This window comes from Diospyros lotus, chromosome 4, assembly GCF_014633365.1.
Source record: "Diospyros lotus cultivar Yz01 chromosome 4, ASM1463336v1, whole genome shotgun sequence".
NCBI lineage: Eukaryota > Viridiplantae > Streptophyta > Magnoliopsida > Ericales > Ebenaceae > Diospyros > Diospyros lotus.
The window spans coordinates 2,161,085-2,177,540 of record NC_068341.1 but is presented as its reverse complement, the minus strand read 5'-3'; the positions used below and the strand labels follow the sequence as shown (position 1 = coordinate 2,177,540).

General features: G+C 36.6%; 2 protein-coding genes across 3 annotated transcripts; both read right to left on the bottom strand.

Moving 5' to 3' along the window:
- Positions 1 to 2,382: 2,382 nt before the first annotated feature.
- LOC127799577 (CRIB domain-containing protein RIC10) lies at positions 2,383 to 12,982 on the bottom strand. Its single transcript, XM_052333727.1, has 5 exons — positions 4,694 to 12,982; positions 4,453 to 4,591; positions 4,087 to 4,184; positions 3,777 to 3,870; positions 2,383 to 3,037 (listed from the first exon to the last, which is right to left on the bottom strand). The coding sequence occupies exons 2-5, from the start codon at positions 4,505 to 4,507 to the stop codon at positions 2,601 to 2,603; spliced, it is 684 nt and encodes a 227-aa protein (XP_052189687.1). The 5' UTR covers positions 4,508 to 4,591; positions 4,694 to 12,982; the 3' UTR covers positions 2,383 to 2,600.
- Positions 12,983 to 13,134: 152 nt separating this feature from the next.
- Positions 13,135 to 16,239, bottom strand: LOC127799576 (plastid-lipid-associated protein 6, chloroplastic). 2 transcript variants are annotated; one of them, XM_052333726.1, is made up of 5 exons: positions 15,832 to 16,239; positions 14,396 to 14,632; positions 13,751 to 13,877; positions 13,419 to 13,629; positions 13,135 to 13,331 (listed from the first exon to the last, which is right to left on the bottom strand). In XM_052333726.1, coding segments are annotated over exons 1-5 (810 nt in total). In that variant the 5' UTR covers positions 16,066 to 16,239; the 3' UTR covers positions 13,135 to 13,330. The 2 variants fall into 2 exon arrangements, with proteins under 2 accessions (XP_052189686.1, XP_052189685.1); XM_052333725.1 differs by having other exon boundaries at positions 13,135 to 13,629; positions 15,832 to 16,237.
- Positions 16,240 to 16,456: the final 217 nt, after the last annotated feature.

Genomic DNA, 16,456 nt, shown 5'->3' with positions numbered 1-16,456 from the left:
ATTTTTATATTTTAATAACATTACATAATAACATCATTATTAATTTTATTAAATAACTATTTTTCAATATACATAATTAAATTGTCATTCAATCATTAGTTTTCAATTCGATTGCGCAGTCAAGTCTTGATAAGTTTAATGACAAACTATCGTTTAATCATTAATCTCCAATTCAATTACGTAGCCAAGTCTTGACAAATTTCATGACATAAAATATATTTTCTGTCATAGTTTCAAATATGTAATTGATAAATTTATGACAAAAAATGAAAAAAATTAATCCATTTAATTAAAACATAGTTAAAGAACAGTCAAGAAAAGTTAACAATACACAAAAGAAAAAGTGAGACAAATTTTTATATATGTTATTTTTAATTTTCTACTAATACAGAAAAATCATTAGTAATCGCCACCAACCACCATGGCTGGTGGTTTTTGCCGATCAGAAGCAACCACTCAATACCCTTATTTCCATCGACTAACATATCAAAAGATCAGTAAAATCTAATGCCAAATTTCGTAGATCTAAACTTAAACTTCTTTCCAAACCCAATGTGGCCAGTGATTTTCTGCAATCAAAGACGATCACTCGACACCCTTATTCTCGTTGACTAATATACTCAAAATCCATAATTTTTTAAATATTTATGGTGGGTATTTAGAAAAAAAAAATTAAAAACTTAACAAAAATTCAATTATTATATAAAATAATTTTTTTTTAAATCCAAGGTGGGCAATTGCCCACCCTTGGCTGTACGTGGCTCCGCTACTGCTTCTTAAGTTAATTGTGTTTTACAATAAATGGGTGTTTGTTAAAATGAGCAAGATAAGAGGCATCAAAATAAGTTTGGAATACTTTTCGAATCAAAATATAGAATGATCAAGATAAGATTGGAAAGTATTCTAAGATTTCTATCAGACTATTTGTTAAATTTTTTGGAATCCACTGATAATTGTACTTTTCCTTTATATGTGTTTATTAATACATATGATAAGCATCAATATAAGAGTTTTTTTAAGTAAAATATCTCTATTATCAAATTCATTCAAAATTATTTGTTAATATCAATAACAAATTTACGATTAAAATAGTATTTTATGATTAATATGAATTGTCAAAAATAAAAAAAATAATATTTTATTTTCTAAATTCATATTCAAAAATAGATTTAAAAAGAGTTGAAAAGTATAAATAATTATTGTTGGAATTACAATAATTCCACCTAGATAATTAAAAATAGCCAAAACATATTTTAGATAATAAAATATAAAATTTAATAAAATAATTTAAAAATTGGTGAAAAGAATTATATTAGTTAATAAAATATAGAGAGAGGGAGAAATTTAAAATTTAAAAATTGGTGAAATGAATAATGTCATTTAAATTTTAAAAATTGTCAAAATATATGATAACTTAAAAATATATTAAATAACATTAATTATAAAACTTAAATAAATAATTTTTTTTAATAAATTTAAAATTTTAAAATGTATTAAATGACATTAACTATCCTACAAGGGGTTAGGTAATTGAGATTTATTTGTATAATGTCAAATAAATTTATCTGAGGGATGAGGTAAAATAAATTTATCTTGAAAGAGGGAGATAAGAGGTCACGTGAAGGGTTTTTTAAAAATGATCAAATACGTTGAAAATGTCAAATATCTAGAATGTTTTCCATATGTAACTTTTTCTCCCTTTTATCTTGGTTAACAAATACCCCTTAAGCAAATAAATAAACAAATATATCAACCATTGTATGTGAAGAGGGTCGATTGTTCCTTAAGTTAAATGATAAAAAAGAGAAACCTCAATAACTGAATTACCACTTGAATGGTCTAAGAAAAATAAAACTAAGATTGCAATTGAATCGAACTAAGACAAGTCAAATTTTACTAAACTCAAGCTTGGCGAGCCAATTTCTAGGCTAGAGCTCTACAAGAGTTCAAGCGCCTGTTAACAAATCTAAACTTGAGCCCGAACTCGACAAGTTTCTAGCAAGCCAAGTCTGAATTTGTTAAAATTATTTTTTAAAAACTCGATAATCTAATTAAATTAATATATATATAATAGTTTTAAATATATTATATTATTATTCTTATAATTTAAGTTTGATAATTTTATATTAAATAATATTTATAAAATTATAAATAAATATATTAATATATTTATAAACGAATTTATTTACGAATTATTCATAAATTTCTAATTAAATATTTTTACGAACCTCTAGTCAAACCTATTAGTATTTACGAAGTTTTAATCATAGATACTTACAATATCAAAACATTATGATAACAATCTTTACATGTAGATCGAATCATCTATATGTATACATATGCACAAAACTAACTAATGTTGTGTAATTGTCTTTAATTTTCTTGAAAAATGGCCTATCCAAGCAAGAGATACACATCGAACATTATGATTATTAAGAAGATGAAATCAAAAAATATATTTTAGGAGTTACACTTTGACATAAAAAGAAAAAGAAAAAAAGAAAGAAAGAATAATTTACAAAGCCTGAATGAAAGAATAACACTCATTCCCTTCTTCATATGTATGCTTTCAGAACCAGAACTGCATTTGGGCGCACTTCTCATTGTTCGGGTCCCGGATCCGAATAAGGAAAACTTTCGGACAACGGATCGACGGCCTTGGGCCTAGATGATTTGCCCGACCCGCCACCAGTAGATGTGTCTTTGGACTTCTTTCTCCGGGACTTTGGGATGCCGGATGGGTCTTGAGATGCCGAGTCCGAGGAGAGAGTTGAACCGCTGGCATGTCTTGCCGACCGGGTCGACGGGTCTCGGGCTGGTGAATCCAATTCGCCTGAATTCTTAGCCCGCCTAGGCTTGCTAGATTGCTTTGTTTTGGGCGGAGAATCCAGTGGGTCTCGGGTCGGGGAACCAATTGACCCACTTGAAGAGTGGCGCCTTCTGGATGGCCTTGTTTTGTTGGACACACGCCGGGTCGGAGAGTCCGCTGGAGCATCCGATAAATTATGCGCTTGGGTCCGGTCTCGAGGCATTGGGGCTTGAATTCCCCAAAAAATTGTCATTATAATTACATTTAAATTAAAAATAATAATTTCATAGACTATTATCCAAATTAAATTAATTCCCAAATTACTAATCTCACTCCCTATAAATAAGAATTTCATTGAAAACAATAAAAAAAAACATATACACTTTCAAGTTAAGACATAACCTAAAGTTTCAAGACAAAATTATTATAAAATATAAACAACTAATAAAAATATTTAATCATTTTAACATTAAAATAAACTATAATTTCTTTAAAGATCACCTTATCTTTCATCATCCAAAGTTAATAATTGTCCTATCAATCTCAAAATACTCATTAAAATAATCACTTAATAGACTTATAGCTCGCAACTCAAGTCACTCTTCTACGTGATGTAAACCCCTAACTAATAAGTAACTCAAATTAGGAGAGTAGACAACAAACACTAGAATCATTAATTCATGAATTTTTTAAGGATTATGACTTTGGTCAATTAAAAGCCGCCAAAAATAATACAGAACCTAGCTTTATAAAGTAGAAGGGAATTACTAATCTAACTTAATATTTCTACATACATATATATCCAACATTTAATTAACTTGAGTTTTTCTAAACTAATAACATATTATTTATTTTTTAATTTATAATATATATTATATCTCTAATCACTCAATTTTTTTTATTTTTACTTAAATTCTTAAGAAAATATATGAAACAAAAAAGCAAATAGAAATTAAGGCAATGGTACCTTGGGCAGAGGAGGAGTTGGGTGTAGGCTTATCCTTGGCTTCATTATTTGATGGCATGGGTGAGCCATCTGGGTTACCTTTAAACTGGGTCATCTGAACATGTTTTGAAATGTTAAATATTCATGAAATAAGCAAGAGAAAATCAATTATTGGATATGTATTGTCACAAAATCTTATATGGGTTTTTCAGATAAAAGCTTTGTTCAAATACCAATTTTCTTTCCTTGCTCATCAGGAGTGTTGATCTATCATATATATATCGAGTAAGAATATTAAGACCCGACAAAGAAAATAACATGAACAACGTACCCAACTAGGTGTATTTGCGGAAGGGCCATCCATTCCAATGTGTGCGACATGCTTTACATCTGTAGGGAACCCAATCTCCATTTCTTCTTTTTCATTCTCTGCAATTAATGGTTTCACATATTATGTTCTTCATTTCTTCAATTCAATGGGAGAGCATGGCATTTGAAGAAAGCTGGCAATCCAAACAAGAGGAGTGGGGAAATGGAAAGACCACGCCATATTGCATGCCCATTCAATCTTATGTTTCATTACTTCTTCTCTAGTGGAATGGACCCGAAACAAACTTTTAACAAAAACTTACGGTGAATTTTCACAGTCGAAGCATAATGAGAGAGAGAGAGAGAGAGAGAGAATAGTGATATTTACCAAATATTTGAGATATGTATCGCAATCCTTTCAACAGGCCTTTCATACTGGACATTTTGCCAGAAAGAGTCAACTATACAAGCAAGAAACCGTCTTCCAACTCGAAGTAGATCTTGGTCAATTTTGTTTTGCTCTTGATCTTCAAATAATATACAAGAAAACGTGAATTTGGGTATTCGAATACATACATAAACCTAATGCTTAATTATAGGCCTTCAAAAGAATTAAAGCACATACATACCTTCAAAAGAAAACTTGAAAGCAAGCCATGGAGAAACTGAGTTTGGCAACGGGAAAATCAGGTCAAAGTCTCCCACTAGCCCCATGTAATTGGGTGGAACCAACATGGTATCATCTCTTCGGATTATGGCAAATGACGACAAAATTCTGAGGCCCAGAAAGAACAAAACTGGAAACTAAAGATTTTCTCTCTCTCTCTCTTTTTTTTCTCTGGAAAATTCTTGGTTGTAGGATGGGACTGGGGAGAGAACAATTTGTGGGTCTCAAATTTTATTTGAACAAAGAGGTTTAGGATCGATGCTTAGGGTTTGTGGATCAATTAGGACCAGTAAATGGGCATATTTTTAGGGGAGGACCCAAAAGTGGTAGGGCTAGTAAAACCCCACATACTGAATTGCTAATTTTGGGTTGAATTCATTGTAGGTCCATATTCCTTATAGCTACCACCACCAAGGTTCTCATCCTATCTTATCCTCTGGACTGTAAGATTAATTGTTCAGTTAACGATTTCTTTATTTAGAATGTAAATTGTATTATAACATCTTCTAGCTGGTATCTGTAGCACTTCTTTATATATTTTTTTTAATACCTTATCTTTAGTAACCCAATTTCACTTGGCTAGCATATAAAAGCCCAAGGTCATGAAGATGGACAATATGAAAGGTTGTTACAAGTGTTGACATTGAGCTACCAAGAATTGCCATATCAATTGAAAACATGTTTTCTGTATTTAGGTCAGTATCCAAAGGATTTTGACATAGAAGTAGAGCAGTTATATCAGTTGTGGATAGCTGAAGGTATTATATCTGTGTCGAGAGAGGACCAAAGAAGTAGAGAAGAAACTGTGATGGGCGTGGCAGATCGTCATTCAGCTGAACTTGCACAAAGATACATGGTTCAAGTGAAGCTAGCGAAGGATCATCCAATGAACATAAAAGGTAGAAGGTTTAATTCTTGTCAACTCCATGACCTTGTGCGAGAGTGGTGTTGGACAAAGGCAGAACTAGCAGTTGTAGTACAATACGTAGACCCTCCATCCATTTGAATGATATTGATGATTTTATAAGGATCCAGCTTCTTAGGCAAGAAAAGAGGACTCGGGACATAAGAACAGTTCTGATAGAAAAATAAATCATGTTCGAGTAGCCGAGTAGCACAAAACGAGATAGTTGAATAACACAAGTGAATAGTCGAATAATAAAAATAGAGCAGTCGAGTAAGAGGGAAAATAAGAAATGAGCAATTCGTCACTAAATGATAATGCAAGACAACCACACTTAGATAAGAGTTAAAAATTTCATCATATTTAAACAAGAAGTGATAAAAAAAAAGATTGATATAGATTAATAATTTGGATTCTTCAAAAATTCAAAAGCTGTAAATGAGTGTCTTCCTTGTATAGAAGAGAAGCTCACGATTACATTGATAACTGACACCTAAGGACATTAGGTAGCTTAAATACCTACTGTTCCGGTGAGTTTATGGGAAATATAGGTCAATAACTCCTTAGTAGCATGGGAAGATGAGAGATGGATTAATGAGAGAGGTTGGAAAATTGGATTCCTGACTTCCTGCTCTTTACTGAAAATGAGCTGGCACCCATTGGAGGAGAACTTTGGCAGCTGCTGGAGGAGTGTTTATAGGTCTTGGGCCAGCAGCAGTTGGGTCGAAAGGCCTACCTTTATCCAAGACCAAATTTGGGCAGACTGTTTTGGAGATAGCCCAAGTTATTGGGCCTTGATATGTATCAAGTTCAATTCTTCTAGGAAGCAGGGGTTGACTTGGAATTGATTTATTTCTGTAAAGATTTCAAATTGTTGAGAGTTCTAAATTTTCAGAGAACACTGGGTTCTGTAAGACTTAGCAACATTTGTCAAAAGAAATAGGGAATCTAATATTTTTGAGATATGTGAGTTTAAAAAATACTAAGGTCAGAGAATTGCCATCAATAATAGGCAACCTAAGATGTTTGCATACCCTTGACTTGTTTCTGTAAGGATTTCAAGCTGTTGAGAGTTCTAAATTTTCAAAGAACACTAGGTTCGTGTAAGATTTGACAACATCTGCCAAAAAAATAAAAAATAGGGAATCTAATCCTTTTGAGATATGTGAGTTTAAAAAATACTAAGTTCAGAGAGTTTCCATCAACAATAGACAACCTAAGTAAGATGTTTGCAGACCCTCACTTGACTTGCGAACAGATGCTGGGATTAGCGTGCCAAACGTGCTATGGAAAATGGAAGAATTGACGCATCTTTATCTCCCTTTGCCTTGTAATTTGCATACGAAAGGTAAGTTACGAATAGATACTTGAGCAAATTGCAGACACTAGAAAACTTTAGTTCATATAACATTGTGTTGTACTTTGATGAAGCTTCAATATCGCTGCGTTTGGCATAGGGGCTGGAGGGTCTTTTCAGCAACCCTCAGAGTCGCCCAAAACGGTAGCGTTTTGGGCCTCTGAGTGGATGGCTGAAACGGAAATCAGCTGTGCCGTTTTGCTTGACGTACTTCATTGTCGCATTGCCTGCTGTGTGCCCGATCGTTGATGCTCTGTTGTGCCTTTATTCATCCCGATCGCCACCGTTGCATCCTTCTATATATCTTCTACAGTGGCCTCGAGATCAGCAGCGCGCACAGCCTCCGATTACCTTCCTCTTGCTTGGTTTGATCTGTTTATTCTCTGTATTTTCTTCTCTCTCTCTGTATAGTTTATGTATGTTTTCTCTCTAGGGTTTGGCCTCTGACCTTTAATTTCTGTGTTTATGGGGCCGATTTAAAAGGTGATAATCGTTTTTGTACAGTGAGGGTGAGAGTTAATCTGTGTAAATCGAGGTTGTAATCGTTTTGATTTGATAGTGGAGTGAGCTTTCTTTGCCGGAGCTCAACGTGGATGTAGCCCTCATTAACGGGTGAACCACGGTAAATCTTTGATATTTGTGTGTTTAATTTATTCTTGATTATCTGCATGCTTTCAGTATTGAATATTATGTGTCTTTCGCTTTGAGTGTTTGGTCGAGGGTTATCCTTTTGTAACAGTGGTATCAGAGCCATTTCTCTGGTATTCGCCGTTAGGGTTTTCGGAGCCTGTGCTATTTCATCTTCCGAGTCATATTTCTCTTTTACTTGTTTTGGTCTAAGGCTCTAGGGTTTGCTGTGAGTCTCTGTCAGTCAAGGGTTTGCTGTGTGAGTCTCTGTCAGCGTCTAGGGTTTTAGGGTTCCTTCGTGCAAAGCGAAGATGACATCAACCCGATATGATATCAGTACATTTGACGGAAAAAATGACTTCGGTAGTTGGAAAAAGAAGATGAGAGTCCTGCTCTCTCATCACAAAGTGCTTATTGCACTTGAGCCTGACGACAGAAAGTGGTCAGCAGATCAGTTGGCTAGAACTAATGAGGTAAGAGAAGAAGCTTTTAATCTTATTTTCTTACACCTTGGTGATAGTGTTATTCGTAAAGTTGATGGCATAAATTCCCCTATTGAACTGTGGAACAAATTGGAATCATTATATTCTGTTTTATCTGCTCCTAATTTAGTTTATTTAAAAGGAATGTTATTCAATTTTAAAATGAATTTTTCTAAATCTATGGATGAAAACATAGATGAGTTCACCAAGCTTACTCTATTACTAAGAGGAACAGATCAAGCCCTGGGTGATACCAGTGAGGCTATGATTCTTTTAAACTCATTGTCAGAAGAATATAATGTAGTCAAGCATGCTCTTCAATATACTGGAATTGTACCTAGTCTAGATTTAGTCATATCTGGAATTAAAGTTAGGGAACTTGAATTGAATACATCCAAGAAGCTTGCTAATAACTTATTTGTAAAAGGCAAATTAGAAAAGAAAATCAACTCGAGTAATGGAGATCAATCTGGGGGTTCTGGGAATAGGGGTAAAAATAAAGAAAAGAAGGGCAAACAAAAACCTAAGTGGAAATGCTATCATTGTGGGAAAGAGGGACATATTAAAAAATATTGCTATGACCTTTTACGAAAACAGAAACAAGGAGGTAATGCAACCATAGCTGCAAGTAATTTAAATACCTTAGCTGAAGTTTTGACTGTCTCTGATGAAACTGTAGCTAATGAATGGATTATGGACTCTGGGTGTTCTTTCCACATGTGTCCTAATATTACATGGTTTCAAAACTTTAGTGACAAAGAATCTAGCACTGTTTATATGGGCAATGACCAATCTTGTAGTATAAAAGGAATAGGAGACATAACCCTTAAAATGCATGATAACAAAGTCAGAATGCTCACTAAGGTCAGATATGTGCCTGGTCTAAAACGAAATTTAATTTCTCTTGGTACTCTGGATGAATTAGGCTATTCTTATACTGCTAAAAATGGTTTCATGCATGTGTTTAAAAATAATAACCTAATCTTAACTGGTACCAAAAGGCATGGCTTGTATGTGTTAAATGGTTGTTCTTTTTATCGTGTTTCATCTGCATGTACTGTTCAAACTGATAAAACAGATCTCTGGCATTTGAGACTTAGTCACATGAGTCAGAAAAGTCTGCAGGCACTGTCTTCTCAAGGTTATCTTGATTTAGTGTCTGCAGAGTCCCTAAACTTTTGCGAGCCTTGTACCCTTGGCAAGCAACACAGGCAGAGTTTCCATAAAGGAACTCACCTGGCGAAGGTATGCCTAGAGTACTTGCATGCAGACCTGTGGGGTCCCTCTCAAACACCAACTCTTGGTGGCAACAGGTATTTCTTATCCATTGTTGATGATTATGCTAGAAAAGTTTGGGTATTTCCTCTTAGGACTAAAGACCAAACCTTAGAAAAATTTAAGGTATGGAAGACCTTAGTAGAAAATCAGATAGATAAGAGGGTTAAATTTTTAAGAACAGACAATGGATTAGAATTCTGTAATAGAGATTTCGATGAATTCTGTAATTCTCAAGGCATCACCAGACACAAGACTGTTAGGAACACACCCCAGCAAAATGGGGTAGCTGAAAGGATGAATAGGACTCTCCTAGAGAAGGTCAGGTGTCTAATGTTTACTGTTGGTATGCCTAAAACCCTTTAGGGAGAAGCCCTGTCCATTGCCGCCTATCTGATCAATAGGAGCCCTTCAACTGTTTTAAATTTCATATGCCCTGAAGAAAAATGGCTAGGCAGAAAATTGAATTTGAATCATTTAAAGGTCTTTGGGTGTCAAGCTTACGTCCATCAATCAATAGGAAAGCTAGATCCTCGGTCCTCAAAGTATGTCTTTGTAGGATATCAAGAAGGAACTAAAGGCTATAGGCTATGGGACAAGAGTTCTGGAGGAATTAAAATAATCATAAGCAGGGATGTTATATTTAATGAAAATGTTTTCCCTTGCAAATTAGAGAATACAGAAACTGAACCTAAACTCAGTATCACAGAAGACTTTGTGATAGGATCTAATACCCACTTTCAGGTGGAGCTGCCATCAGAAATGCCTGAGGTGCCAGCTGTCTCAACCCCTGTTAATCCCAACCCCAGTAGTGACTCATCATCTGATCATGAAAGTGATCAGGAGGAACCCACTGAAGTCCCTGAGGCTGAGGTGGAGCATCATGACTCCCCCCAGCAAAACTTGAGGGACTATCAGTTGGCTCGAGATAGGAGTAGGAGGTCAGTCAGACCCCCTTCTAGGTATGCCTATTCAGACTTTGTTTATTGTGCCTTGGTGGCAGGCATGGATTTGAGAGGCAATGAGCCTACCTCTGATGAGGAGGCTATCAGCTCTCAAGATAGCTTTAAGTGGCAGTGTGCTATGGATGAAGAAATGGCATCCTTAATAACCAACAACACTTGGGAACTGGTCCCAAGACCTCAGAAACAAAAGCTAGTGAAGTGTAAGTGGCTGTTCAAAATCAAAGAAGGGATGTTACCCTCTGATCCCCTTAGATTTAAAGCTAGATTAGTTGCGAAAGGTTTTACTCAGAGGGAAGGCATTGATTATACTGAAATTTTTTCACATGTTGTCAAGTTTAAAACCATTCGTTTAATGCTTGCTATAGTAGTTCAATATGATCTAGAATTAGAACAGCTTGATGTTAAAACTGCCTTCTTACATGGAGATTTAGAAGAGATCATCTATATGGAATAGCCAGTTGGTTATGTTAATAAAAACCATCCAGATTTTGTTTGTTTGCTAAAAAAGTCTTTGTATGGTTTAAAACAATCCCCACGCCAATGGTATAAGAAATTTGATAATTTCGTAATTGGGATTGGTTTTGTGAGAAGTGAATATGATAATTGCCTTTACTACATTCACTCTGATATACCCGTATATTTGCTACTGTATGTTGATGACATTTTATTGATTAGCAAATCTAAATCTAAGATTAATGAACTTAAATCAATGTTGAACACAAACTTTGATATGAAAAATTTAGGACCTGTCAGGAAAGTTTTATGGATGGTAATTGAGAGAAATAGAAGTAAAAGTTGTCTAAAGATTCACCAACATGATTATTTATTAAAGGCTGTACAGAAATTTGGAATGTCAAATTGCAAACCAGTTAATACACCCTTAGGACATCACTTCATTTTGTCTAAAGCCCAGTGTCCAACATCAGATTCTGAAAGGTTAAAAATGGAATCCATTCCTTATGCAAATGTAATTGGAACCATCATGTATTCCATGATCAGTACTAGGCCAGACCTTGCTTTTTCAATCTCTTTACTTAGTAGATATATGTCTAACCCTGGGAAGCCTCATTGGGAAGCCCTAAAATTTTTACTGAGGTATATTAATGGTTCCTTAAATGTTGGCTTGAATTACATGAAAAGAACTGATACTCTTGATTTGGTAGGTTTTGTAGACTCTGATTTTGCAGGTGACCGAGACTCTAGGAAGTCTACTACAGCCCATTACTTTACCCTAAGTGGTAACTGTATAAGTTGGAAGTCTCAATTACAGCCGCTGGTGGCCCTGTCCTTTACTGAGGCTGAGTATGTTGTTGTAACTGACGCCTTCAAGGAAGCCATTTGGCTTCAAGGTATCCTTACAAAAATCCAGATGTTACAAGGTAAGGTGACCGTTTTTTCAGATAGCCAAAGTGCTATACATTTATGTAAGAATCCTGTTTACCATGAAAGGACAAAACATGTAGATGTAAAATACCATTATGTAAGGGACCAAGTCGCCAAGAGAAAGGTATTTATCCAAAAGGTCCCTACAGAAAATAACCCAGCTAATATGGGTACAAAAATTGTAACTGCAGCCAAGTTCAGACACTGTCTAAGTTTGCTGCATGTCACGGTTGGTTGAAGGAATAACCAACAAGAGCTATGATGGCAAAGGTTCTAGCATGCTCCATTGTTGTATCCCTTACATACTGAAGCTTCAAGGTGGAGATTGTTGTACTTTGATGAAGCTTCAATATCGCTGCGTTTGGCATAGGGGCTGGAGGGTCTTTTCAGCAACCCTCAGAGCCGCCCAAAACGGTAGCGTTTTGGGCCTCTGAGTGGATGGCTGAAACGGCAACCAGCTGTGCCATTTTGCTTGACGTACTTCATTGTCGCATTGCCTGCTGTGTGCCCGATCGTTGATGCTCTGCTGTGCTTTTATTCATCCCGATCGCCACCGTTGCATCCTTCTATATATCTTCTACAGTGGTCTCGAGATCAGCAGCGCGCACAGCCTTCGATTACCTTCCTCTTACTTGGTTTGATCTGTTTATTCTCTGTATTTTCTTCTCTCTCTCTGTATAGTTTATGTATGTTTTCTCTCTAGGGTTTGGCCTCTGACCTTTAGTTTCTGTGGTTATGGGGCCGATTTAAAAGGTGAGAATCGTTTTTGTACAGTGAGGGTTGAGAGTTAATCTGTGTAAACCGAGGTTGTAATCGTTTTGATCCGATAGTGGAGTGAGCTTTTTTTGCCGGAGCTCAACGTGGATGTAGCCTTCATTAACGGGTGAACCATGGTAAATCTTTAGTGTTTGTGTGTTTGATTTATTCTTGATTATCTGCATGCTTTCAGTATTGAATATTATGTGTCTTTCGCTTTCAGTGTTTGGTCGAGAGTTATCCTTCTGTAACACATTGATATTGAGGGTAAGATGAAATTATAAGCTACCTGAAAAAGCTGGTCACATGTGGTCGCCATGACAACACTAAAGATACTGCCCAACTTGAGTTCTCTTACTCGGTCTCGTGGTTTTGTGGGACAAAATAAAATTGTTTGCTCTGTTGGTGGGTTTCCTCAGCTTAAAGAACTTTCCCACTTGAGTATCTACAATTAAGAGGAATGCAAGGTGGCCGAGGGAGCCATGCCTAAACTTGCTGTTTTGGATATTACTCATTGTGTGAGGTTGAAGATGATTCCAGATGGATTAGAATTCATTTGGTGATTGTGAAAATGCCTAAAGTATTCACAGAGAGGATTCAAGGGCCACATGGCAATGTCACTCAAGGAGAAGATTGAAATCAGAGTCCGTCACATTCCAACCATAGCCTGTATGTAATGATTGAAAAATGGTCGAGTAATCTTTATTTGTCTTCAAACATCAGACTTCACATCATTTGAAATTCCTTACTCCAATCTGCAAACGAAAGAATATACACTTTCCCAGAAAACTCAACCAGCAGTTTATACAACAGCTCTCCCTTCCCCTTCTTCTCTAATGCAGCAGGCCACTCTGTACAAGACTACACAGAGTAACAAAAATGAAGAAGAAAGGACAAGACAAGAAGGCGGCTGAGTTATGGCTGTGTCCAATGCTTACCAGATCACAAAAACTCTAAGCTCGCCCCTATCGCCCCTAGTGATGCGGGTATCAGAGTCCATATAAGTGACTTCAAAATCGCCGCTTCTTGTATTTGATGGCGGCCGCAGTGCGTCTGGAAGCCGAGGTATCTCCAGTGGAGGTAGTTGTGATAAGTTTCCGAGTGTCTTCACAGTTGTCTTCTCGAATACTATTTTGACCTTGGAAGACCCTGGTTGATTTCAGGACAGTTATCGTGCTTTTAAAATGATGTGCCGGGTAAAGTTTAGAAATTTATAGAAGATAAAAGAGAATAAATTTTCGGTGCAAAAGTAAGAATGAAAATAACCAACCTATGAGCTCAAATTTGTGGGCTAACGTGGCGGTCACCTCCACGGGAGGAAAAGGCCATGGAACACCTAATTCAAGCTCCACTATGTTATCGAAATCTTTGCTTAAAATGTCAATCCTTTGAAATACCTGATCCAAACAAAACTAACTATTAGGTTATAGTACAAACAAAGGATCTAATGGCCAACAAGCAGGTTAAAATCAGTAGCCGTTCATTTTGTGTATGGAAAGAAATGATTGGCGTGCTAGAATCTGTGTACTTGGCCCCACCTAGTGGGATTAAGGCCTGATGTAGAAGCTTAAAAACTGACATATTTAATGATCCTAGGCATTGAACAAAGTTATTGTTGGACAACTTATTGATTCTAAGTAAAAGATGGGAAGAGTTCCCATAGCAATTTTTAAACCAACGATAAAACATCTGAAAATTTCAACTGTAGGCACATCCTAGGAGGAATCCATCTTTTGTGGTTCTCCGTCAATAAGAAAGTTCACACTATGATGCTGAAAAGTCCATGTATGATTTGTCCAGGGGTCAATATACAACTCAGTGTTCCATTTCATTGCCTTAAGGCAAAAGGTCAGAGTAGCATATGATGATAATAATAGCAAACCAGGAAGTAACAGAATGCAGAGTTTGTGAGCACCTGGCCGAGGGTTATGGGGAGTAGCCTTCCAGTCGGGGGCCCAGGTCGGCTCCCACCTAGAGTTTTAGATGAGAATGCGCTACTATATATCAATTTCCATCTTCCCTGAAGTTTATCAAGATCAACTGAGAGATCTACAGGTCCTCCAATAGCTTCAAGCTCCTTAGCAGCTGCATCTGCCTTTTGTAGATCATCTCCACTTGCAGCAAGACCTCTATTTAGCCCAGAAACAACACTCTGCAATTGACCGACACATGAGTCCCTTAGAACCAGTCAAATTGGCATAATAGACACAAATATTAAGATCCCTCATGCCCTTGTATTACAGCAAATATCATGTAGATATATGTACACCTTGAGAACTCAGCATTGTTTAGACTTCAAAAATCAATCCAAGTAAAAGAAAGATGACTGCTGAAGAAATCACTGTTAATCTGAGGTCCAGTAGTCAGGAATGGAACCTATATCCATTTCGTCATCCTAACTCAGGGTATGTGTTGATTATCATTATCAAAATACTTCTAGACCTCACAACAGTTGAAGAAAGAGAAGGGGAACAGCCCCCACAGGCATAGCACGGATGGTTCATAGGGTAGAAGATTGCACGCAAGAGAAAGGGAACAGTATGAAAGGACAGGTGAAAAAGGGAAATAGTTGTACTAGAATAACATAACTACTTGTATAGTAGCATTTTCCACAATATTTGGCTATTTAGAGTGCCAATGATTGGTTACAATAAGGGATGTGGTATAGATATAGATTCAGATTAGGCATAGCTTGGAAATGCCCATTCATCATAAGTAGAAAACTGCAAGATCGAAAGATAGAATAATAACCTTCAACTCTTCTACAATATATCCTATTAACCTGTTGGACATGAATTGATATGAATATATGGTGCTGTTGCTTTGGTCCACAAATTGTTGAGACAGTGATCAGTGCAATCTTGCAACCCAGGGAGCCATTGGCGCCTCCAAAGGTTGTAAAAGGATGATCAAATGCCATCCAGTTAGGGTAAAATTATGGGGAAAACGAGTCTTCTGATTTTGGGTGCCTCTCAATCTTTATTAATGACTAGCTAAGGTGAAAACCCTGCCCTAAACCCTACTGTCAAAGCAGGGGGCTAAGTGTCTTAGCTAAACAGCCTAAACTCTTGATTCCAACCTCCCATCGACAGGTTCCTGCTGGGTGTCCCCAAGAAAATTTTGGGTTTCATCGACAAAATTCAACGATCAACTTCAACAGGTGAAAACAAATAACTCAAAAGAAATTTAACACAGACGACAACCAAATCACCAGTAATAAGTCATCCAACGAATCACTAACCTAACCGTGAGAACATGAGAGCTGAAAGGAAAAAGCGAACAATTCCGGGAAAATCTATGTAAGAACCAATCAAAATCAACAGAACCCATCTCCGTAATCTGAACTTGTACCAGTAATTTGAGTTTGAGCGACGCAGTCTGCTCGGCCTTCGATTCTCCCCCGAACCCAAAAGCTGGGGGCGGCGGGGGGCCGACGGTGGAGACTTCACCGACGACCGATAGTCGGCGAACGACTCGCTGGGTTTTTGGTACACGAAATTGGAGAGCTTGCAAATTGTGAGTTATTGTGAGGGTGCGATTGTTTCTGGGTTGAAAACAGGTGATGGGCAAAGTAGATGAAGCCATGGCAAATAGATGTTCTCTGCAATTGCTGGTTCACAGTTGTTTGGTAGGTGAAGGACGAAGATAACAGATTTTCTTTCTTTCTTCTTCTTCTTCCTTTTCTGTCTCATCAGTTGGGATGGTAATTTGGATGGTTAGGATTTCCTCTGGAAGCGTTTCTTCCTGATTCTGTAATTTTGCTGCGAAAATGGGCCCGCGGTAGGACATTAGTCAACCGATTGAAATATGAAAGTCTTATATTGATTGGGTTGTCAATTTGGTCTTCGTAACATCAAAGACTTAAAGGTACGATTTGCTTCTCTTAACATAAACGTCAAAAGCATAAATATCGAGAGCAGCCATCCTTCCAAGATTGCAATGGATTCAGCCCATAACTGCAATATAAATATACTTA